The sequence below is a fragment of the Rhinopithecus bieti genome, unplaced genomic scaffold (genome assembly GCF_001698545.2).
Source record: "Rhinopithecus bieti isolate Rb0 unplaced genomic scaffold, ASM169854v2 scaffold_3062, whole genome shotgun sequence".
Lineage (NCBI taxonomy): Eukaryota > Metazoa > Chordata > Mammalia > Primates > Cercopithecidae > Rhinopithecus > Rhinopithecus bieti.
In genome coordinates this window covers 2094758-2120937 of record NW_016804432.1, presented here as the reverse complement: position 1 = coordinate 2120937, position 26180 = coordinate 2094758, and the positions used below count along the sequence as shown (strand labels likewise).

The 26180-nt window shown below is 37.2% G+C and overlaps 1 protein-coding gene across 1 annotated transcript in view; it reads right to left on the bottom strand.

Moving 5' to 3' along the window:
- LOC108527098 (titin) overlaps window positions 1-26180 on the bottom strand; it is a 284505-nt gene that overhangs the window by 174107 nt on the left and 84218 nt on the right. Inside the window, 41 exon segments of the mRNA XM_017868255.1 lie at window positions 415-489; window positions 2051-2134; window positions 2466-2525; window positions 2954-2980; window positions 3084-3161; window positions 3370-3579; window positions 5062-5322; window positions 5425-5692; window positions 5792-5881; window positions 6090-6270; window positions 7359-7644; window positions 7767-7859; window positions 8428-8715; window positions 10473-10763; window positions 11533-11820; window positions 11960-12247; window positions 12846-13124; window positions 13217-13495; window positions 13609-13887; window positions 13996-14283; window positions 14819-15097; window positions 15214-15495; window positions 15908-16186; window positions 16416-16697; window positions 18023-18310; window positions 18451-18738; window positions 18874-19152; window positions 19251-19529; window positions 19624-19902; window positions 20093-20380; window positions 20483-20761; window positions 20914-21195; window positions 21316-21594; window positions 21852-22133; window positions 22710-22997; window positions 23120-23407; window positions 23520-23798; window positions 23907-24185; window positions 24279-24557; window positions 24717-25004; window positions 25121-25399. Of these exon segments, the coding sequence (XP_017723744.1) occupies window positions 415-489; window positions 2051-2134; window positions 2466-2525; window positions 2954-2980; window positions 3084-3161; window positions 3370-3579; window positions 5062-5322; window positions 5425-5692; window positions 5792-5881; window positions 6090-6270; window positions 7359-7644; window positions 7767-7859; window positions 8428-8715; window positions 10473-10763; window positions 11533-11820; window positions 11960-12247; window positions 12846-13124; window positions 13217-13495; window positions 13609-13887; window positions 13996-14283; window positions 14819-15097; window positions 15214-15495; window positions 15908-16186; window positions 16416-16697; window positions 18023-18310; window positions 18451-18738; window positions 18874-19152; window positions 19251-19529; window positions 19624-19902; window positions 20093-20380; window positions 20483-20761; window positions 20914-21195; window positions 21316-21594; window positions 21852-22133; window positions 22710-22997; window positions 23120-23407; window positions 23520-23798; window positions 23907-24185; window positions 24279-24557; window positions 24717-25004; window positions 25121-25399 (9918 nt within the window).

Here is a 26180-nt window from a genome sequence, read left to right as displayed (position 1 = left end):
TTGATTTAATTATTCCATATTGTATTCTCAGATCATAACATCACTTTGTACCCCGTAAATATATACACAATAGTAAATCGTCAATTTACAATAAAATAAAAAAGAAAAAAAAAGAATAGCTGTTGGACTTCCGGGCAAGACCTTCTTTAAATTTTCATCCAGAAAAAACCAGAATACACTGGTGTTGTCATTGGTTCCCAGGGGCTCAGGAGGACAGGAAAGAGAAAAGGGAGAAAAAAGGAAGTTGAGAAAGAGAGAGTGAGGACTGAGTCAAAGAAGGTGCAAGTGAGTGAAGAGAGAGGTACCATTTTGTGATTGCAAACTCTTACCCTTCCTTCACCCTCCACTATTTAGGATTTAAAAGTTTTAGCCAAGAAAAAAGTATTAAGATTGCCTTTTCATTAATTATAATACCTTCACGTGGTGTCACCTCTTCTTTGGGCTTTGCAACAACTTTTTTGGCATCTTTCTTCACAGCCTTTTTGGTAACTAAAAAAATAAAAATAAAAAGATTTCTGGTGTAAGTAACTAAAGTGCTTTCAGGAAACTAGGCATTTTATTGAAATATTTTATTTTTTTAAATGTTGATAGTAGTGAGCTTCTATACATTACTACAAGATATTTGTTTTGGAAAGATCTAGGACTAGATGCAAAAACATTGTTTTGGAGGGATATAGAAAATGTACTGTGATCTTACATCTTCACTGATTTTGTGTCTGCTGAGAGTTAAAGTTTTCAGAACATGGGGTGTGAATCTAAGTGGTATCATAAATAGAAAAGTACACATTTTCATCCTTGTTTCACTTAGGGATGAACACAAATATGTTAGGAGGAAGAGTAACAAGTGGGTTTAAAGTTGTTTGTTGTGCTGCTGTTATACCTTAACCACATTTCCTAATCATACTTGATTATGGCCTCTCGTATTCATGAATAAAGAACACTCTCTTTTAATTTTTAAAACATTATTTAACTTCTCAAGTTTCACAGTGAGTTCTCAAACTTAGCCATGTTGATACTACCAGTCAAAGAACAAATCATTCATTAACATAAGTTATTATTTTTGACAACAGAAATAGAAATGGAAATCCAATTTATGATTGTTGATTCTTGTTTCTCCCTGTTCTCACAGCTCGATAAAATGTTTATGTTGGTATGAATCATGAAAATGCTTCTCTTTGTTAATGAGGTTGCATTAGTCACAAAATTGGAAGTTTCTAACTGAATTTCCTCTAAGACTGGCTTGAAAAATGGGTCAAACTTTTTTAATGCCAATTGTAGTGGGTGTTAAGGGCCTACCATGTCCACCCCTTGAATCTACTATAGTAGTAGTGACTTAGCTATAGAAAAGTGTGATTTTGACACACAGAATTTTTTCTGACCATGCTGGGAGAATTCTGACAGCATTTCTGAACTCCCTATAACTCCAGAAGGTCCCAGGAAATCTGTTGTCTAATTTCATTGAGAATCTTTGGGACACAAATAGTACAATTTCTCTGCTGAATATTTGAGAGGAGCAATTCCTTGGAACGCTTAAGATTTCTTTATTGGTGAGATCATGCCTTAGGTACAAAAGAAGTCAAATATTTCATAAGTATTCTAAATCATATTTTTTGTAACAAAATAGTAAAATTTAAAGAGTAGTTAATACTACAAATTGAGAAGAACCACAAGCTATAGTTTGCAATTTAACTGTAAACTACTATGGTTTATTTCCATAAGCTGCACTAGAAATTGGTTCCATTATTCTTTTTGTTATTCTTAGTAGTTAAGAAAATACGAAACATAAAATTAATTCTACATTAATGTTTCAGTAATTCCATTAAAATAAAATATTTTAATAGCAACATAGTATTTTGTTTGATGATTTTCAGAGTTTTAAGCACATGACTTACACATTTAGTTAGCTAATACTTTGAGAAAATAATTTACATTTTGAAAGGCAATTCCACCTCTTGACCACTAGAGGGCCAATGTGTTGTATTAAGCAACATTTTTCGGGTCAGTAGAGTGAAATTCTTATTTCGACGTCTAGGTAGATGAGGTATAATACCTTCAATACGTTTTGCTGGTGGTTTCTTTTCTTCGGGTGTTGGTAGCAAAAGGGGGATAGGAGGAGCAACCACAGGAGGGATTTCTGAAGAAAATAAATGCCGTTAGTAACATGTTTTAGTTTCCTATTTTGCGTAAAATATAATGAATAGTCTCATGCATTTCTTTCAGTACTTCAAAGGTATTATAGTACCAATTCATCAATCAGAACAAATAAAAGTAGCATCTATTTATTACTGGAACTACTTTTTTTTTTTTTTTTTTACTTTAATTTCTAATTGCTCACTGAAGAATACGACATGGGAGGGTTTGTTCTGACTCTGCTGCAGTTTGGGCATTGGTATAAAGTTTTGTACAGATTCGTAGTGCTAGAATATTGCTGCTCCAAGCTCAGATGCTGAGGTTCTGGGTCTTACCTTCTGGTGGTACTGCTCTAATAGGCATGGTTGGGATTGGGACTCTGGAGTCAGGAATATCTGGAAAGGGATATGTAATGATAAGCATAGAGAGACTGAGAACAAGCTATTTATTAGACCCTAAGATATGTCAGGCATATCTAATGGAAGAATCTAATAGACAGACAAAATAATATTAGTATTCTTTTGTATGCAGCCACATAGGTAAGTTTTGTTTACTGTCAAAATTTGTTTCATTCTGTGGCCATTCTATTTGGCATGATTCTAGCATCAGCTGAGTGAGACCTTATTATCTCTGATTTGCCATACTCACAAAGTTTAACATTTTATTATTTGACTGAAAGTAATTTTACTGAATAACACTTCTATTGAAAAATATTTTATCCAAAAGAGAAAGATATCTTATACGTTTTAGTTTGGCTTCTGTGATTTACAAAATTATGCTGAATTTATTGTAAGCAAGGATTGATTTTTACAAAACAACTTACCAGGAGGCTTCAGCTCAAGTTTGATTTCTGCAAAATTAAAAAAAAAAATGATATTTTTGTGTTGAGAATGGTATAGGTAGTCTACGTGTTTCAAAGATAGCAGGGTGGCTTTCAGATGGTGCTCCCTCACCTTTCGTCGTTAGGTACAACTCTGCCGTGCTTCTTGCTTCACCTCTTGGCTCCAGCCGAGCGATGACCGAGTAGACACCTAGGGAGAAAAATCATCCAACTTTTGTTTTCTGATATGTTGCAAATAACACTTCTTTACTTCAATATATGTATGTGTTTGTTTACACTTGTCTTCTCTAAAAAAGCATTCTAGATAGAATTAGAGCATGAGCGCATACAGGGTAGAAATACAGAAAACAGATGAGCCTTCAATTATACATTCACTGGAAAACTGTCAGTGAAATCACCTTCATCGTCTGGGGTCACGTTGTGGATGGTCATATAATGGCAGCGACCGTCATTCCTAAAGTTGTACTTCTGGCTCTCTGTCAGTTCTGTTGGTCCTTTGTACCATGTTACAATGGCGTCATCAAAGGACACTTCACACTCGAAGGTGGCAGACTGATGCTCACTCACCACAATGTTCTGTATACGCTTTGTAAACTGAATTGGTTCAGCTGTTTAAGTACAAAGAGAGTGCAAAGCTAGGTTATACAGAGAGGAATTTCTTTTACTTGCTTTTGCCTCAGATACTTAACATCTCCATCTTTGTGCCCAGTTATAAAATAGCAAGAAAAGTTCAAAAATCCAAAATGAGAAGAAACGCACTCTTCTTTGCATCACTAACAAAAAAGTATCCCAATTCTTAAGTGTATTCCTGCCGGACAAATGTAGCAAAGTGTAAAGAAATTATTGTGAGTCCTTAAAATATTTATATAAAGGACATATTAAAGAGAGCTTATGACCCAAAGTCAAATTAAATTTTAAAAGTGTTAGGGTACACAAACTTAACTGTACTCTGTAACTTATTTCTCTGTGAAATTCTTTCTTGCCTCAGTAAAATAATTTCTGCTATTCAGGATCTAGAATTGTTTATCTAATATGTATAACTTTTCTTGTAAAATAATTTCAAACTCAATAGGAAATCTGCACTTCTAAATTTCACAAAAAAATTTTAGAGTTCAGAAATCTGCTAAGTACATATGGCACAAATAAAGGATGTGTGTGGATGGCAGGAGTGTTTTCTAGAAGAGGATGGAGGGGAGGGTCTTATACGTATAACAGTACCATAAAATCTTAGAAATCACAGTACTCTGGTGAGCTCTATTTACCAAATAATTATATTAAAAATATCAATTATTTAAAAAATAATTAGTACTTGCAGCTGGACCTTTACTTTGAAAACCATTTAAAATACAACCAGTCACTGATATTCATTGTAAGGTAAGCCAGAAAAGTTGACATGCTTATGTAAATTGAATGTCATATATTTGTGTTTCAGCAAATACAAATGGGCACCAATAGCTGAAAGCAGATGCTATTATAACCAAAATTTTTCTCAATACAGTTTGAGGGTGTCTTTGGAAAATGCATATAATCATTTAGGAAATGAATGTTGTTGCTCCTAAATTCTGAGATTTCACTTAATTTCAGAGATTCAGAAGATTAAAACATGATCTGAAAATGAAATAAATATTTTTTGAGAAATAATTGCTAATTGCACATGACATGTTAATTTTATCTACATAATTTTGTACAGAGAAAGTCAGACTATGTCCTATAAACAAAATATCAATTCCTAACCAAGATCCTCCAGATTTACAGCTATGAGATCTTGTCCTTTCCTAGATCTCTTTCTACAATCTAGATATGAGAATCATGAAATTTAGACTTTAGACAGAAATTACTGTTAAAGATTATGTCTTAGACTAGATTAAAATCTAAAAGAATGACGCAAAAGAATTAACACTCATTTGAATATTTCCCGTGTGCTTCTGTATGAACTTTGAGATGTGAGTGAATACTATGAGAACGTGTGTTGGGAAATAAGAACACATGACCACTTTGGTGTGTATCTAAAGGCAGGGCTGCAGGGGTCCTGCACAACATTTGCCATTGACCTATGCTGTACCACAAGGACTCCACAGTGTTTCACGCACCTTCGATTCTGAGTTCTGCTGAAGTTTCAAGGTCTTCATATTTGCAGGTGTACTGACCCTGGTCTTCTGCTCGAACATCTGCAATGGTCAATTTGTGGACTTTGTGTTCCACTTCTGTTTTATGTCTACCTTGGGGTTTAAGGATTCTGCCATTTCTGAACCATTCAGATTTTACATTTGGTACAGAAAACTGGCATGTCATGGTGCAAGTCTGGCCTTCTTTCAGAGTCACATCCTGAAGATGCCGTTCCCATGCAGGCTCTGTTCATGTGATACAACACACATTTTGTTCAATATCACACGCAGATGTGCTCAACAGTAATTTAAATCTCACAAGTATTTCATAAGCCTATTCTAACTTACCAATTACAGTCAGTTTAGCGCTAGCGATGTGTGGGCCACAAACCAATCGATAATTGCCCTGGTCTTTAAGTTGACAGTTTTTGACTCTGAGTGTATGTCGGTCACCATCGATGCTTATTTCAAATTTATCACTGGGTTCCAGTTTTTGAGTTCCTTTGTACCACGAAAGCTTGATTTCTGGATAATTAATTTTAATGTCAATTTCAAAGACAGCATCATTATCTTTCAAAACTGTCTGATTTTCGATGTCCTTGATCAGAGTGACAGGCTAGGAGAATAAAGAATTAAAACACATTTGTTACTCCTTCCCTTATAATAATACTCAATCATAACTTGTTCATTTTATTATCAGCATAATTCTTTTTACCTCTGTCTGTGACAGTCTTTGCTGAATAAATGATACAAGTTCCTCGAATTCCTTTTCGTCCTTCTCTGACCTCTCTATTTCTTCAATTTCCTGAGAAGAACAAAAATGATAGGTATTACATATGAAACAAAATTTGATTTAGAGGATGCATGACTATATTCAACTTCCATTCTGGATGCTGGTTAGGTCATATTAAATGATGTCATATAACTATAGGATTCTGGTAATTCAAAGGGAATGTGTGAGATGCTTTAAATGTGACTTTTTTTAGGATGATGCTATATATGAAGGAGCATACCAGTCTATGTGTCTCTTCTTCTTGGCTTTGCTTGAGCAGTTCAAATGCTTGAAGAAGACCTCGGAAGTCAGTGATTCCATACATGCGGGCATATTTTTCATATTCTTTAGGATCAACATTTTTGAGAAGTTCCATGATATCAATTTCCTCTTCTTCCCCAGCTTTCTTTAAGATTGGAGTCCTAAATAAAATTTAAAAGTAAGGATAAATCACCTGTCTTCTATTTATTTTTAATTGTCTATCATCATTCAAAGATTACGTACTTCATTAAGGTTTTCTTGTTCTTTATTCAATAAATATTAATTTTACCATGTTAGCTGTGAAATAATTTTAAAATGTGGATTTGGAGATGGAGTGGATTAAAATCAGATGGATTAGGACCATTGTTATAAAATATAGACATTGGATCAAAAATTTTAAGAAAGGAAAGAATAATAAAAGTATTTCTGTAAACTTCATAACCAAAGAGCCTAGCTAATGAATTATAATATCAGAAAAAAGAATAATAGCAATGGAAAACTTTAATAATAGAATAGAATACATCTCATGGAAAAGATTTGTGGGAATTGAGTGTGGATTTAATTCAATAATTATGTTGAAAAATAAACCATATTGAAATGGATGATAATTACGGAAAATGTTTAAAACAGTTGTTTTAGAGAACCATTCATAACATAATAAATTATATATAGAAACAAAAATTTCATACCTAGGCACAGACAATACTAGGGTTTCTTTAGGCCATTTCTTTTTGTTTAAAAATCTTAATAGACATTCACCTCATTCTTAAAACTTTCTCTTATATTCAGAAATTGATTCTAATGAAACAAGAACACCCAGATGTTTTTGCTTATCTGCTTCTGTTAAAATATCTATATGCCTATGTTTTTTAACAATCTGAATCATGACATGGATGGCCCATGCCTTTTGAGAGATTCCTTTTGTGAATGGGACATGACAGTCATCCCTCTGAATGCACAGGAGATTGGCTTCAAGAGGCCTGTGGCCAGATGCTGAAGTCCCTGATGTAAAATGGCATAGTATTTGCATGAAACCTATGCACATCCTCCTGTATACTTCATCTCTAGGTTACTTATAATATCTAATACAATGTAAGTGCTGTGTAAATGGTTGTTATGCTGTATTGTTTATTTGTATTTTTAAAATTTTTGTTCTTTAATACTTTCCACTGGGGCTGGTTGACTGTGGATGTGGAACCCGCTTACACCAAGGGCTGACTGTACAATTTGTGGTTTTTATTGAACTCACTTTTTCAGCATTGCTCTAAGATCGCCTTCAATTTTCTCTTGTTTCTTCCTTTCATCCACCTGTAAGTTAACATTACTTTCAATTTCACCATGTTTGTTAAATGCCACGCATCGGTATAACCCAGAATCAGTTTTTGTGGTGTCTCTAATCTCCAGTTTTGCTTCATCGCCTTTTTGGTGGATGAAAACACGACCTCCTTGGTTCAGCTGTCTCCACTTCCCTTTCGTCCATTTAACATTTGGGATTGGGTCACCTCCAACTTTTGCAATGAAGGTTGCAGTGGTTTCTAAGGAATAATGAAGACAAGTGAATAAAAATTTAATTTTCTAAAATCAGTTCTTCCAAAATTAAATCATAAGTAAAAGGTACCAGATAGATGAAGATGTACTTCTCATGAAGTACACTTACTTTCTACGACTCTGATACTCTGAGGTTCTGACACAAAAAAGAGTCTTCCATCTACTGCAGCTTTCTTGGCTGCTGGGGCCACAGCTGGTTTGTCTGAAAAAATGTTTACATGTTTTGTTACTACAATCACCTCAAAATTGTAATTAATATCCCCCTTTTAAAAATAAGCCTTAGGAGGTTGGCAGTGTGATAAGTAAGTCCTGCAGAATTCTCTTCCTATGTAACGGTGGGTTACAGAAGATAAAGCAGCTTCTCAGACATTTATGCTAATGATAGCTATCAAAGGTTGAACTATAATCATGTTAGTAGTGTCAATATTTTTAGACCTGGTTTTATTTTTTCCAGGTATATCACACCAGTCTACTTTCTATCACATTATTATAGCATCATTTTTGGAACTGCATTAATTAAATCTTACTGGATATGGTGAAAAGAGGTTCAAGAAGAGTGGTAAACTTGTAATAATTTCAGATACTTTGTATTGACATTATTTCTGTTAAATTATCTAATATTTCAATTATAATAAGGAGCCTACAAATTGCAGATGAGCAACAACTGATATTTCTAAAAATCTGATTCCATTTCTAGTGAAATTGTAATAAGCAAATAAACATGAGTGGTGGCTGGCTTGAACTGCATAATACTTTTGAGGTGTCTGTACCTTTAATGGTCACTTTTGATTTGGTAGTGTCACTTCCAGCCACATTTGAAGCTTTACACACATAATCTCCCGAATCTGCTTTAGCCACATCTCTGAGTTCCAGTACAGCTGTCCCACTAGCAAAGCTGAAGCTGCATCTGTCTGAAGGCTTTATTTCCCTGCCAGCCTTCAACCACTGGATCCTAATTGGCTCAGATCCCTGGACATGGCAGCTGAGCTGCACGTATTCTCCTTCACTCACTGTTACTGGAGTAAGGTGCTGATCAAATACAGGTGGCTTCTTAGGTTCTGGAATTGAAAAGGTATTTTCATGAGGAACAAAAAGGCAAAAAAAGTATTAAATTCCACAAGAGAAACAAATGAAGAGAAAACCAGCTTTGCCTCTAACAGGTGACACTCGTTGCTGTAGTAGAACAGAATTATGTGTCTGGTTTATTCCTCTCTAAAGACAGTAGTTTAAATTTGTTGGATTTTTAAAAACGATAAAGGTTTAAAAACAAGCAAAGAACACATGACAGGCTGCCCACAAATTGCCCCAGCATCTGTGTCCTGACTAAGCACTGCAGACATTGGCAGTTACTATAAACTTCTTTGCCATGTAGCACACTATTAATTCTCTGAAACCTGTGTACAGCTGCGTTTTTGCTGAACCCTGAAAATGAAAGGCTTATTTGGGAATTCTGCTTATTTCCAGCAGCAGTGATTGCTACCCTCTAGGAAAGAAAGCTAACATCTGAGTAATACATGAGCCCACATATTTATATGTGATTTTCTCTGATGTTCATCTTTAGCTATTAAATGGAGCCACAGTGGCATTTAAAATCCAATCTTAGCCCAAAGGAATTAGGAGTTGAAGCTCAGTGTTTAACTGAAGACCAATGATGAAGACCTCGATGAGTAACATGATAGGAAGGCCATGTACAACTCAGTAGTATATAATGATTTTGTTCAATGGTTCTGAGACCTGTACCTAGAAAGAATAAGGCCATTTTTTTTTGTTATTGCAAATATTAAAACTTCTGATGTCTACCCTTTAAAAAATTTTACAAATAGCTTCAGAATTCTATAGAAAGCATTTATCTGCCCATGGTAAAACCATCATGAATGTAAATCATGAATATAAGCCACTGCTAAGTATATGTTTTTCATTTTATTAAATGTGTTTTAAAACTAAATGCATCTAAATTCTATTAAATGAGTGATGAAATTGGAATTTTAAGACAACTCAGTGATATTTACTTATGAGTAATATCAGCCTATTAATAAAAACTTACTATCTGTGCACTGTGAGATAATCAACCAGATCATAAGAGTTGGTAATTAATTCCAAGCTGCTCTAAGAGGTTAGTTTTTAATGTGATTTTGATGAAGCTATGTTGTAATTACTGGAAGCCGTTACAGTGAAGAGAAACAGATAAAGATATCCTTAAACAACATAGTCTATTTCATTGTCTCAAGCTATGATTGTGTATTTAAATAAATCTTCCATAATGATATGTAATGTTTTCTACCCATTATTTTTCTTTTTGGGCAAATGTTACCCTTTTGTCTGGGATTAATATTTGTTTGCAGGTCCAAAGCTTTGGGCAATATACATTAAACAACAATCCTTTAGAAATACACTTAGAAAGGAGAAAGTTTCAGACTGTGATATAATGTATAACTCAATAATAGTCAAGTTAGTGTGATATTTGGTGATGAACATTAGAAAAAATTCAAAACAAATGTACTTCATAAAAATATATGTGTCACGTATGCACACATTTCAGAGTATGCTGAAACTTCTAACTACCTAAGGGAATTTGGGGATATGATTTAGAAACCTAAGATATTAGTCCGTTAAATGACACCTCCTTTGGAAAGACACATAATTAAATTACAATAATTTATATTTTTAGTAAACATGTGGAGTGATAAATACACAGTTAAACAATGTGTATTTTTATTTGTTATAACTTACATGGTCAAGATATCATAAGAAATGCACATGGCTATATAACAGGCAGTGAACAAAACAGCAGGTTGGGGCTGTGAGGATAACTCACCTTTGATGACAATTGAAGATGTGCACAGAGCAGAGCCTGCATCATTGGACACTTTGCATGTGTACAAACCCGCATCGTTCATGCCTGCTTTCCTGACTTGCAGCACTAACGTGTTGTTCTTGAATGTTATTTCACAGTTAGAAGTTGGTTGTATCTCTATATTATTTTTGTACCAGGCAACAGTTATAGGTTGGGAACCAGCCACACGTCCCTCAAGTTTAAAAGAATTCCCTTCTGTTTCTTCTACTGTCTCTGAGAGTTTTTTAGTGAAACTTGGTGGGATGAGCCGCTCTGTAAGAAATTCATATGAAGTAGAATCCAGAAGCAGATTACTAATATGAAGCTTTTCAAGGAAAAAATCTCATATTTTTAGTTAAAAATCAAGGCTAACCAACTAAATACACTATATCAGTGTATGTTCCTAAACATTTCAGTCTCCTTCTACCAGCTTATTCTAAACTGTTCTTTGACTTACAAGGTGGGTGATAAGAAATAACTCACGGTCATTTACAGAATCACAAATCTGTAAAAAGAAGGGGTAGTCTCAGTATCATATGGAATATATAAAGTTTTAGAAATATAGATTATAAGCTGGGTGTGGTAGCTCATGCCTGTAATCCCAGCACTTTGGGAGGCCAAGGCGGGTGGATCACTTGACGTCAGGAGCTCCAGACCAACCTGGCCAACATGGTGAAACCCCGTTTCTACCAAAAATTACAAAAATGAGTTGGGCATGGTGGTGGGTGCCCGTAATCCCACCTACTCAGGAGGCTGAGGCATGAGAATCACTTGAACCCAGGAGGCAGAGGTTGCAGCGAGCTGAGATCATGCCACTGTACTCCAGCCTGGGTGACAGAGTGAGACCCTGTCTCGAGAAAAGAAAGAAATACAGATTTAAAAAATGACTTCTTCTCTAGATAAACTTATTTCCTCTTAAACATTTTCTTTTCATTTGTTTAAAAATGTCCTAAACTGCATTCATCATCATAAAAACTACACCTTCAGGATATACTACAAAATGATTACACTTTTGTGGGATCACTTATAAAATAAACGATACCTTTTATATTCAGCTGAGCTGTGCAAGAGTCTTTTCCCACTTCATTCACAGCATAGCAGGTATATCGTCCAGAATCTCCTTTGTCTACTTTGAGGACTGTCAGGCGGGCGCTGTTTTCCAGATAACTAATCTGGTAGTTTCCGCCACTTCGTATCTCTCTGTTGTCTTTGGCCCAGCTGACCTTTATCGGTTGTGTGCCCATGACGTGGCACTCAAAGTCAGCACTTTCTCCCACCACAGCATCCACAGGGGCAAGAGGGATGTCAAAGAAGGGTGGGTTCTTCCCCTCTAATAGTAGAGCAGAAAGACAAGGTTTCAGGCTCAATATCTGGACCATGTCAGTTTACTGACACAGAAATTTCTCCCTAATTTCACATTTGATTACAATACTTTAATTATAGAAATAAAAGTTTAAGAATCCACAAACCTGTAAGAATGAGCCGGGCACTAGAAGAAGCAGAGCCTATAGGGTTTGTAGCTGTGCAAGAATACTGGCCTGCAAGGCTCCGGTCAGTTTTAAAAATATTGAGTGTGGCTGTATTGTCCAAAAATGATGTTTGTACATTTGGGCTGTCTTTCAATGGCTTGCCATCTTTATACCAAGACACAGAGATAGGTTCTGATCCACTTATGGCACAATCAAAAACAACTGGCAGTCCAAGTGTTTCTTGAACATCTCTCAATTGTCGAGAAAATGATGGTGGAAGTTTTTGCTCTGTAGGAACAGAATAAAAGTAACAAACACTTTAATTTACTAAATGCTCTTCTCACAATTATATATATATACAAAACGCACGTATGTATGTGATTTCTTTTAAAAATCAGGAATTATTAACGTCTCTTGAATTAACTTGGGAATAAAGAAAAGCATATAGATTTCTGGAGCAAAAGTATCACTCTGAGACCAACCCTTATGCACAGTAGGTGCAAAACAATCTAAAAACCAGTAAAGCAATTGGTTGGCTGAAGGCATGTCTCTGGGCAAGCAGCAGATTCCTGTAATTTTAAAGACTGCCTTCTAGCAATTTGCATGAGATACTTATGGGGTGGAATTAAAAATATATGATCACTTTTAAAAAAAGATTTAATTATAGAAGCAAATGATTGCATAATCCTTCCAATGAAAGATTTAGTCATATTATCTCTTTCTGTAAAATCCACAGAAAAAGATAAGCCACTGACTGTAAGTAGGATTACTTAAGCAGAATATTAAGACTTTGGAAAGATTTTCCTAAAAACAAGGCCTCCCCAGACATTTTAAAACTTGTTCAAAAGAAACACAAATTCATTCACTTTAAAAATATTGCCATCACCTTGAACGGTAAGGAAAGTTGATGCAGAAACTTCTCCCACGCTGTTTTCAGCTTTGCAGATATATTCTCCACTATCATTAATATCAACCTGGTTGAAAACCAGTGTAGCAACATTATTCCTAAAATGCATTTTGTAGGTCGTAGTGGGTCTCAATTTTGTATCTCCTTTATACCAGGATACCCCAATTTCAGGGGTTCCAGCAAGCTGGCATTGTAGAGAGGCAGAATCTCCAACAGACACCTTAACTGGCTCCAGCTGCTTGACAAAATACGGTGGTTCTGCAGCCAAGAGAGATAATCAATCAGTCATGAAGGAGACGGGCCAGATCATCGACTGCATACAAAGGTAAGAATGTGCAATCATGACAAACCTAGTATGAGTATTTGTGCTGAACAGGAATCTTTTCCAGAAGCATTTTCAATGTAGCAGTTGTATTGTCCTGCATCCTCTACTGTGCTACTTGGAATTTCCAGGATTGCTGATTTTTCAGTTGTAGTTATATTACACCTCTGAGAAGGAGTTACATTTATGCCATTTTTCTTCCAGACAACCAAAATGGGAGGAGTTCCAGTGAATGTACCCTCTAGGATCAGGGCTTTTCCTTTCTCTATGCTGTAATCATTCAGCCTCTTCACAAATTTGGCTGGGGCTAAAGTGACCAAATTGAAAATATATCAATTGAAAATATCAAACACACATACATAGAGACATAGAGACATCTAATTAGTAACCATATAAATCTAGAAGAGCAGTCTGACAAACCTTTTATGTAGAGATGTGTTGTACAAGAAGCCTTGCCAGCTTCATTGCTAACTATGCAAGTATATTCTCCACTTTGTGATGTATCTACATCGAACAATTCCAGTTCAGCAACTGAATCCTCCAAGGACACGTTGCATCTGTCCCCTGGTACTACTTCACTGCTACCCTTGAACCAGCTAACATTGAAAGGAGGTGTTCCTTTTACGATACTGGTGAAAGTTACATTGGTCCCAGTTAAAACATCCATGGGATCAGGTTTCTGAACAAAAGATGGTGGTTCTAAACACAAAAGCACATATCAGAAAAGGTTTAGATTTGTGAATTGTTGTGACAAACATGCTTAATAAACTGTGAAATGCAATTCATTTTACTGTTTTGTAAACTGACCTCTCACAGTCAAAGGAGCACTACATTCATCAGAACCAGCCATATTAGTAGCTATACATGTGTAGTCACCACTGTCTGATTCTTCCAGCATGTTCACAGTTAAAGCACAAGTATTATCTGTCAGGGTGGTCTGGTATTTCCTTCCACTGCTGATCTCATTTCCTTCATGGAACCAGGAGACAGAGATTGGAGGTGACCCATAGACTTTACACTCCATTACAACTGAGGAACCGGATAGACCATTTGTCTCTTTCAATTTTCTTGTGAATGAAGGAGGAATGGTTCGGTCTGAATGTGATACAAAAAAAAAAAAAAAAAAAAAAAAAAAAAAAAAAAAGCAAAACAAAGGACAACAATTATAAAATGACTTGAAGAGAGAACTGTCTTCTTGATGGAATATCCCTAGATCCATTTGGCTCTTTTGTGAGGGTATTAAAAAATCCTCTATGGGTTCACACTATCAAAAGCTTAGAGAATCAGTGGGCAGAATGTGATGGTTGACTTGCTAGGGATTTTATTCTCTCTTTGCCGTGAAGCATTATGTGGTGAACTATTTCAGCATAAAGGAAGACTGCTTTAACCTTATCCAGGGACTGTTTTTCATTCCTATCATCATTTTGGAAATTCCACAAAAAGAAAGGGATATAACATTTGAATGTGGTTTTCTTCGAATTCTACAGATGGTATTGCCTCTGAATTTGCTGATTCAGAAGATGTAAGACTCATGTTATCCTATAGAAGATGGAACAACCCATATACATTTGTGAAAATCAGGAAATACATTATTATAATGATGAAGGAAAAGCCCAAGAAATCAACCAACCTGAAACCTGCACTGAAGCTGTGCAGCTGTCTTTACCAACAGGGTTCTGCACCTCAAAACTGTATACCCCACTGTCACTCGGTGCCACCTTGATGATCTTAAGGCAAGATACTTTGTTGAAGAAGCTTATTTTGTATTTGTTGTCACTTGTTAGTTCTTTTCCATCCTTAAACCACTTAGTACTGAGTTCAGGGGTGCCAGCTACTGTACACTCCAAGGTACAGGTGTCTCCCGTGGTAACTTTTATGGATTCTGGCTTTTCTACAATTGTTGCAGGCTCTGGAATGAAATGTAATAGATACCCACATTTTAAATTCAAATTGAAAAACTAAAGAAAACACAGATCCTGGTGAGTGTGTGCCTTGTATCTGTGATAACATCGTCTTTGTACTAACCGAGAATGGATAGCATGGCGAAGCACTCTTGCATCCCAGCATCATTTTTGATCTGACAAGTGTATTTTCCAGCACTGGCTGGTTCCACTCTTGAAAACTGTAAGGTTGCAATGTTTTCTGAATAAGAAATCCATGTGTTGTCACTTTCTCTAACGACTTCCCCCTTATCTTTGAACCACACCACTGAAATGGGCTCAGCGCCTTCAATGATAGTCTGCAGCTGAACTTCTTTACCAACGACAGTAGTAATGTCACTGAGCTTCTTCACAAAGCTTGGTGGTGCTGATGAAAAAAGAGGAAAGCCTGGGTTTTAAAATGTGTGGGACTGACAGCATTTTGCTCAAATCATGAATGCTAGGAATCAAATTAGTGATAATGTATCATTTCCATTTAAGAGGCATTTTTGGTCGATGCGAGCAGGGACACATTAAAGTTTATATTCAGTAGGAAAGCTGAATATCTCATCCACTCCAGCTTTCTTAATCCAATGAAAACCTAATGACAACATTATCTAAAAGGATATTTAGTAGGATTTAGAAATGGAATGCAGACTAAACAGAAAAGGACTTGGAAAGGAAACAAAGGGAAAGTGGAATAGGCTGCTAGTGATAAGACTGAGCTAGGGTGAAGGGGGCAACAGACTATTACAATTAGAAGGGAAGTAGTGAGCAGAAGAGAATGCAGTCCATCTAACCTTTGAGAGTGATGGAACCAACGCAAGTGTCACTCCCCACATCGTTTGTGGCTTTACACTGGTATTCCCCAATGTCTGCAGCATCAACATTCAGGATGTGGATACTGGTAAGGAAATTCTCAGACATTATCTTGTACTTCTTGCCGCTCCTAAGTTCTCTCTTGTCTTTATGCCAAGAAACATGAAATGGGGGCGTGCCCTGAAGCTCACATTCAAGGTGAACATCAGCTCCTTTCAGTGTCTCGACAGGATGAGGCTTTTTGCGGAAAATGGGTGGTTCTAAAATTGGAAAAAAGGAAGATACGGATGTATTATGTAAGTATACAGTTAAAAGGAAGAATGAGTCTTCCACTCCATCGGAGATAGAGAGAGTGAAAAAAACACTTTCAATTCTTTACTGTGTCCTTTCCCAATTTTAAAACATCGTTGGAGAGTCAAACAGGGAGTTAAGAGGACAATTAAAGAGGAGGCTAACGTGGAAAAATACACAGGTGGGGAGGGCTCTGACCTTTAACTTTTAAGGACGTGCTGCTGCTGGCACTGCCTGCTGCATTGTGGGCCTCACAGGTGTAGTCTCCACTGTCGTCAACACTGAGATTGTGCATTTCCAGCACAGCCACCGAGTCAACAAATGACATTCTGAATTTACTGCTCTCTTGAATTTCAGTCTCGTTCTTGTACCATAAAACTTTGATTTCTGGAGACCCGCCGATTTTGCATTCATACCTTGTGAATTCGTCCTGTTTCACAATTCTTGAAGGTTCTAGCTTCTTAATGAACCTGGGTGGTTCTATGGAAACAAAAGGAAACACAAAAGGTAAGGGATGGAAAAGATGCATATAATTCAAGATGAGGTGGAAAAAATAATCTTTGCTAGAGAGGTCTTTAGCTCTGGAAAACAAATTTATGCAGTTCAAGGAAGAAGAGTTAAATGAAACCTAAATAGAACATTTCTAAAATAAAATACCCTTGTTTTTGTAAGGATCCACGTCAAGTATTATTACTAAAGGAAGGAGAAAAAGATGTTACTCTCTAATGTGCCGTCCTCTCCCCAGCAAAAAAGTCCCTTCTCTAGTGCCGAGATCAGAGATAATTGCATGTATCTGTCAGTGGAAGCCCTCTGAGGTCCACGGGGAATGAGAGTTTGGTTACTGTCCTGTATGTGAACCAGTGGAGAACTGTGTCCTAAGGCTGCAATGCTCTCAGTTACATAGCATGAAGAGCCAGAATGGCAAAATGGTTCAGATATCCTAATATTTTTAAAATGCCATTTTCCTCTTATAGGTGTTAAATGGATATTTCTTCAAACTTCATAATTTTCCTCTGAAGTGTGTGAGAGTAATGCTTTCCTCATTAATTGAAGCAAAAAATTCAGGCATAGGGAAGTGAAAATGATTAGCTATATGTCATAGAGCAAATGGGCTGCTAAATCTATTTATATTTTAATTTCAAGATATTTATAAACCACCACACCATAAAAACCCTTAAAAATACTCTAATGGACTTGACTAGCAGTCCATTGAGTAAACTATTTAATTGCTAACACTAGTAGCTATAAACATGTGGCAGAAACACATGACTGCCTTCCATAACACCAGATACTGATCTACCTACTCCTCAGCCGCTGACCTCCACTATTATTTAAGTGGGGCTAGTGGAGGAAAGTAAGTTGAACTTATCATTCTCATCTGAATTCTCCTTGAAGGACTTGATGGTTTGGAGTTTTGCTATGCCTTAGAGGGACAAAATCCATTCATTTACTAAGTACTGTGGAAAACAAGTTATTTGCAACAACTTCGCTTTTTTCTCCTATGATAATGCCTTTCACACTAGGATTTTCTCGCAATTTTGTAGAGTTTTGGTTATCTCTCTCTAGTCTCTATTTTTAATCTCTTAAAATGGACTTTTGGTCCATGTTTTCCTAGTTTTAAAAAAAATTTTTTAAAGTAATAAAAAAATACTTGTCTCCATTTGGAAGGTCCTTGATCCACTTGATCCATTTTAATCACTAAGCCCTGGTCCTAAACATAGCTCTCTCTCAAGCACACCCACCCTCCTATATTTTAAGATACTGAAAATGTAAAAGAGATCTTGCTCCTTCACTCTAACAAGTACCTTGTACACCCAGCTGAGCAGAACAAGAGTCTTTTCCAGCGACGTTGCTTGCATAGCAGGTGTACTGCCCGGCATCACCTTTGCCTACTTTGAGAACTGTCAGAGTGGCAGTATTTTCTACCAAAGTCATCTTGTAGTTGCCTCCAGGGCGTATCTCTCGGTTATCTTTGGCCCAAGTGATTTTGATTGGTGCAGTCCCAGTTACATGACATTTAAAAGTACCACTTTCTCCAAGAGCAAGATCTACTGATACAGGCTTTAGATCAAAGAAAGGAGGCACTTCATGCTCTGAAAAGAATGAAGACCAACATGGTGATTTTGATTTCCATGCTCTCATATGCACAGCAGAAACTAAATGGCACCAGCCTTTTGGTGGCCTGGAGCAGTGAAGCTGCTTTACAGTGAAGAGGATAGTGTGAGTTACTCACCTGAGAGAATGAGCTTGGCACTGGACGAAGCGGTCCCAAGAGGATTAGAAGCAGAGCAATTATACTGCCCTACGTGGCTCTGGTCAGTTTGTAAAATCTGAAGAGTTGCTACATTATGAACAAAAGATGTCTGCAAATTAGCGTCATCTTTCAAAAGAACCCCATCCTTGTACCAAGACACTTGAAGTGGTTCTGAGCCATTGATGCGGCATTCAAATGCAACTGGAAAGCCTAGAGTCTCATGAACGTCTTTCAGTTTTCTTGCAAAGGAAGGTGGAAGTTTGCGCTCTGTAAAGAAGTTACAGATAATCCTTATTTACAAGTGAGAAAGCATCCACAACATATTTCAATCCATGAAAATTTTGATGTTTTTAAGAAAATGAATCTGTCCACACACACTAGGTTAAACAACACCATCATCACCTTTGATAACAAGCACAGCTGAAGAAGCGACTGCCCCCACACTGTTCTCTGCCTTGCACGAATACTCTCCCACATCACTGTGATCCACTTTGTTGATTACTAAGGAAGCAATGTTATTTTTGAATTGCATTTTATATGCAGGAGCTGATCGTAGCTTTGTGTGTTCTTTATACCAAGAAATTCTAATTTCTGGAGTTCCATCCACTTTACACTGTAAAGTTGCAGGTTCTCCAATGGCTGCTTCCACATGTTCCAGAGGTTCGGTGAAGTATGGTGGTTCTATGGTACAAAGGATGGTAATCAATCAGTCAGTCATGCCATGTAAAAGAGGATGTTTGAAGTGAAAGAGCAATAAAAAGAGGTAGCTGTCAACACACCTAAGACAGCCACCAGAGCTTCACAGATATCTTGACCGGCCTCATTTTCTATCAGGCAGCTGTACTGTGCATAATCCTCTATTGTGCTCTCAAGAATTTCCAGTATGGTAGATTTTTCTGTCATAGTAATACTGCATCTCTCAGATTGTGAAAGAAGATACTCGTCCTTTATCCAGCTCACTGAGATTGGAGGTGTGCCAGTGTATGTGGCCTCGAGAACTATGGGGCTTCCTGTCTCAACACTGAAATCAGCCAGTCTTTTCACAAAGGTGGCTGGTTCTATAAGGAGAAAACATGAGGGTAAAATTCATGTCTTCTAATGAAGACTTAAGAGAAATTTTAAAAGATGCACATATTGGGGGAAAGAGCAAACCTTTCACAAAAAGATGTGTGGTACAGGAAGCACTGCCAGCATCATTAGTAACGAGGCAAGAATAGTCTCCACTTTGCAATGGCTGCACCTCAAACAACTCCAGTTCTGTGACAAAATCTTCCAGGGAGATGTTGCATGACTCCCCAGGCACCAGTTCCCTGCTGCCTTTAAACCACTTGACCTTGAAAGGAGGGGTGCCTCTGATGACACTGGTGAATGTGAGGCTCATTCCAGGCAAAACTTCCACAGAATCGGGGGTTTGTTCAAAAGATGGTGGTTCTAGATATTGCAAGGTGAAAGGGGAGATTAAGAGAAGAAAGAAATCCAAGTGAGAAGTGCTTTTGCTCCTTAAAAAAAGGGAGCTAAGACTAAACATGAAGACAAAATAAAGAAACTCCAGGGAAGGCAGACATCACATCCACATGAAAGAGATGTTAGAGAAGCAGAAGCTTTTTCCCTGCACACTGACCTTGCACAGTCAGGACTGCTGAGCACTCATCGGAACCAGCTACGTTGGCAGCCACACACGTGTATATGCCTGTGTCGGAGGGCTCCAACAAGCTCAGATTCAAAGTACAGACGTTTTCTGAAAAGCTGGACTGACATTTGGGCCCACTAACAATCTCATTTCCGTCCTGAAACCAGCCAACTGAAATAGGGGCCGAACCAGAGACTCGGCACTCCAAAACAATTGAGGCCCCCAGGATGGCATTCACGTCTTTCAGCTTGCGGATGAAGGAAGGAGGCACAATCCGATCTATGTGGGGAAGGGTAGTTTTGCGTTTAAAGAGAAGTTTTATTCTGTGCCCCTCCACCCCGTGGAAATATTGTATATGCACAAAAATCTCATTCTACTCACCAGAAACATGGACAGATACAGTGCAGTTACTTTTGCCAACACTGTTTTTCACTTCAAAGCTATATAACCCTTTGTCACTCATTTCTGCAGAGGGGATTTTAAGGGAAGCCACTTTATTGATGAATGTAATGTGATGTTTGCTGTCTGCAGACAATTCTCTTCCATCTTTGAACCACTTGGCTGAGAGTTCGGGTGTTCCAGTCACTACACATTCTAATGCAAAAGGATTTCCAGTAGTTACAGTCATGGGTTCTGGCTTCTCTATGATTCTGGCTGGTTCTAAAAGAAGAAGTATTTTGCATTGAAAACAAAGTCACCTTTCAAACTCAAGAGTACAATCACTGTTTTACTGGATAAGAGGAATATTTGAGGAAAATAATCATGGATCAATTAACTTGATTTTTTTCCTCTGGCTGTGCTTTGCTACTAACCTAGTACAGTCAAGACTGCAGAGCATTCTCTCATTCCAGCATCGTTTTTGATTTGGCATATATATTTTCCAGAATTAGATGCTTCTGGACTTCCCAGCTGGAGGGTTGCAATGTTATCAATGAATGAAATCCTGGTGTTCTCACTTTCTCTGATGACTTCACCTTTATCTTTCAGCCAGACAACAGAAATTGGCTGGAAGCCCTCCACTATGGCCCGTAACTCAACAGTATCCCCAATAAGTGTTGAGGTGTCACTTAGCTTTTTCACGAATCGTGGCGGTTCTGATGAAAGAAATTTGTGGTTAGAGGAAAAAATGTGAGAATCATGGCCACACAAGTTATTAGTTAGGCAAGAACAGACAGAAGTAAGGGGCATATATTTTTGTGCCCGTGTATACAAACCTTTGAACTTGACAGAGCAAGAACACGTGTCACTTCCCACCTCGTTAGTAGCTTTGCAGTGATATTCCCCAATATCGGCGGCTTCAAGGTTAAGGATATGAAGACTTGTATCAAAATTTTTCGAAGTGATTTTAAATTTCTTGCTGCTTCTAACTTGCTTTCGATCTTTAACCCATACTACTTCAAATGGGGGAGTTCCCGAAATTTCACATTGTAGAATCACATCAGAACCTTTAAGAGCTCCTACTGGAGAAGGCTTCTGGGTGAAAATAGGAGGTGCTACCAGAAAAAAGAAGATAAACAATGAGAGCACGTGCTTACTATAAAGGAAGAAAAAATTAAATCTAGAACCTTGAAGACTGACTGGTGTGATCATAAGACAATACATGCTGACACAAGAAATGACAATTCATTAAAACTTGTTGAAGAATTGCAACAAAATAACCTTAATTATCCTTTTAGTTTGGAGCTCATAACCTTGCTAAGAGCCCAGATCAGAGGAGGATAAAGAAACGAAGAAGTTTAGTGTGTCTAACCTTTCACTGTCAACGCTGTGCTGCAGCTGGCGTCACCAACACCGTTATGAGCCTCACAAATGTAGTCCCCGCTGTCCTCAGCACTAGCTTCATTGATGGTAAGCAATGCCACAGAATGAATGAATGACATGTTGTATTTCCAACTTTCATGAAGTTCACTGTCATTTCGGAACCATGAAACTTTGATTTCTGGGGAACCACTTATTTTACATTCCAGTTGAATGGATTCTCCCTGCTTTGCAACTTTTGAAGCTTCTAATTTCTTAACAAACTTTGGAGGTTCTAGTAAACCAAACGAAACAGTCAGTGAGGGATATTTATTATACATGTTAAAAGAGCTTGTTTTTGTAGCTGAAGATCCCATGAATTTATATTTAAACTGGTTTGTTATTAAGAATATACTTTCTGAGGATTTTGCAGTAAAATAAGTTATCTTTTAAGTTAAATAATCTCATAACATTTTTAATAATTTAGTTGATACTTTTTTTAGTTTGACTATGTAAGTTAAAACATAAAAGTTAATGTATTATAGATGTATTTGATCAACATTTAGTAATGATAAATCAGAATGCCATATAACAAGAAAGCATTAAAAAATGGACTAGACAGTTAAAATGACATTTAACAAATTTCAATTAAACAATACTTTTGATAAGATTACACTTAGAGATACCCTAATGTAAAGAACAATATAAAGAGAAAACACAACTTTGATTAATGTTGCCTCCAACACTAATACACAAATTCTAACATGTCCAGTTAGTTTATCTCAAACACTTAAAAACCAAAGAAACTTTTATAAGACAATTATGCAAACATGGTGAGGAACAAATATTGTGAAAAGCCATGGAATGATACCTTTTACACTGAGCTGAGCTGAGCACATGTCTTTGCCAACATCATTGGTTGCTTGGCAAGTATATTGACCAGAGTCTCCTTTGCCTACTTTAAGAATTCTCAAATGAGGAGTGTTTCCCACACATGTGATTGTATAGTTTCCTCCAGGACGAATCTCCTTGTTATCTTTTGACCAAGTGATTCGCATTGGTTGAGCACCAGTAACATGACACTCAAAATCAGCACTTTCTCCAGCAATAACATCTATAGACACAGGCTTGATGTCAAAGAAGGGAGATTTCTTGGGTTCTGGAAGATGAGAAGAAAGGCAATGTGTATTTTTTTTTTTTTTTTGCCATTGTTCATTTCTACTTTGACAATGAAATATGAAGTCATAGTTTGCAAAGAAAAAGTGTGACATGTGAACAAACCTCTTGCTGTGAGTCTAGCACTAGAAGATGCTGTTCCGAGTGGGTTGGAAGCTGAGCAAGAGTACTGGCCAGAGTGACTCAAGTCAGTTTGCAAAATTTTTAAAGTTGCCACATTATCTACAAATGATGTCTGTAGATTTTCATCATCTCTTAAAAGTACTCCATCTCTATACCAGCACACTTGGATGGGTGCAGAGCCATTTAATCGGCAAGTGAGTGTAACAGGTAACCCCACAGTTTGTTCAATGTCCTTTAATTGTCTTGCAAAGGAAGGTGGGAGTTGGCGCTCTGTAGGGAGACATGTAATACTTAAGGCATTAGGAGATGAAATGAGAACTTCACCATAAAGATACAAGAGTTAAGGAAAAAAGGAATTTCTTAATCTGTAAAATATCGTCACCTTGAATTCTGAACACAGTCTTAGAAGAAGCAGTTCCTATACTATTTTCTGCTTTGCATGTGTACTCTCCGCTGTCATTGAGGTTCACCTTATTAAAAACAAGCGTGGCCACATTGTTTGTAAAGTAGGTCCTGTATTCAGGAGTTGGCCGTAATTTGGTGTCTCCTTTGTACCAAGACACTGTAATTTCTGGTGTCCCAGCAACTTGGCATTGTAAAGAAACCGAATCTCCAACTGATGCCTCCAGAGGTTCCAGTTCCGTAACAAAATAAGGCGGTTCTAAGGAAGAAAGGCTCAAAATCAGCAACTGGAATTAATGAATATCAAAGAAACTATGCTACCTGTTAGAAGAATGCAAATGATTTACAAGACAATAAGACAACGCACCTAATGTAGATACCAGAGCTCCACAAACATCCCTTCCTGCCTCATTTTCAATCTCGCAGGAATACCGTCCTGCATCTCTTTTTGTGCTATTCAGAATTTCCAGGATACAAGTTTTCTCTGTTGTGACTATGTTACATTTTTCAGAGGTAGTTATGTTAAAACCATCCTTTTTCCAAGTGACAGAAATTGGAAGTGTTCCAGTATAGGTGCTCTCCAGAATTATGGACTTCCCTGGTTCTACAGAATGATCACTTAATCTCTTCACAAATGCAGCTGGTTCTAGTAAGTGACAAAGCACAGCAGTTAAACACAATAAAAACACAAGGATGTCAGTATACAGAAAATAGAAAAAGCAAATCCACTTGAGCAAACCTTTTACAAAGAGACGGGTAGTGCAAGATGCTTGGCCAGCGTCGTTAGAAACCACACAGGTGTATTCCCCACTCTGAGATATGTCGATATTAAATAATTCCAGTTCTGCCACAGTGTCTTCAAAATAGATGTTACACTGGTCTCCTTTCACTAGTTCTCTGGCACCTCTGAACCAGCCAACTTTGAATGGAGGGGTTCCTCTAATAACACTTGTGAAGGTTACATTTTTCCCTGGTAGTACTTCCAAAGGTTCAGGTTCTTTCACAAAAGAGGGTGGTTCTATATAGACATGGAGAACAATGAAAAGATCCTGTAAGCTTCAAATGGAGTTGCAATTTTGAATAAAACTTTAGAGCACTTTCGAATGTTTGTCAACATAGATGTGCACCTGAAGAGGAGTTTGTGTGAAATTCCTTACAAGTTGGACTGTCTACTGACCTTGTACAGTTAGCACTGCGCGACATTCATCAGACCCAGCGACATTAGCAGCCACACATGTGTAATTGCCCATATCTGATGAATCCAGAGAATTCAACTGCAATGTGCAGACATTATCTGAAAATGCGGTCTGGTACTTTGCTCCACTGACAATCTTAGTTTTTTCGTGAAACCAGGCAACTGAGATGGGTGATGATCCAGCTACTTTGCATTCCAAGATGCAAGAGGCACCTAACACCCCACCAGTGTTTTTCAGTCTTCGTGTGAAAGAGGGAGGAACTGTTCGGTCTGTGTGAGGAAAGATAAGAGACTCATCATGATTTGAAAGAATAGAAGAGACTTGAAAGAAGGAAACTTGTAAAAGGAATTTGCATAAGCAACCAGAGAAAAATAGCAGAACTAACCTGAAACATCAACTACAGCTGTGCAGCTGCTTTTCCCAACATTATTTTGAACCTGGAAAGTGTATATGCCTGCATCTTGCCTTTCAACTGAGAGAATCTTTAAGGAAGAGATTTTGTTGTAGAAGCTAAATTTGTGTTTTTGGCTGCTGGTCAACAGCTTTCCATCCTTGTACCATTCAACAGAGAGTTCCGGAGTGCCAGCCACCTTACACTCCAGAGTGCACGTTTCTCCTACAGTCACTGTCATCGGTCCTGCCTTCTCAACAATGACTGCGGGCTCTGAAATAAAACATGATATCCATTTGTCAAAGTCTGGGATCTTTACTGTGTCTCTACTATCACATTCACTAAGATTGTTTCTCCCAATGAGATGGTTATGTTAGGGTGCTCGCTCTCTCGACTTTAAAGTGTGATTCCATAATTACATGCAATCATAGAATGATCGCTAATTTTTATTTTAATATTTTTTCTTTTTAGTTTTCTTTTTTCTTTATTTTTTACTTTTCCCACCACTCTTGCTGTCATCTTATAACAATTATTCTTAAGAAATATATGTTCATGCATGACTCAACTCAAAACGATTTAAACAATGTGCATTAGATAGTATATATTGATTTCCACTTGACCCTCTGTAGAGCAAAGGCTACAGGTTACTGTGAATTACTTGGTATTTTTGCTCTACTTTAAGGTGCTAAAGACAATTCTTTGAAAGATGTTATTCAAACAATTGTTTAATTGTCATTTAATTTTATGTGCAAGCTTTGCTATCAAATGCCAACCTTTGGAGTTCTTGTTAGTTTTAACAATTACTCTTGTAGCACATGCTGGGCTCTGTATTCTTTCATGCTTAATCAAAGAGAGTCATGATTACATCTGCTAATTGATTAAGACAGGTAGTTATTAAACAATAAAACAGATGTTTACTTTTGTTAGAATCACAGAAACAGAAAAGAGTGTTTGAAAGATCAACTATGTCTTTCCTCTTGACCTTTCAAATAGATGAGGATAACTACAGTCCTAGAAGAAATTCAGAAAAAGAGTCTGCCAGTAACTCTTAGTA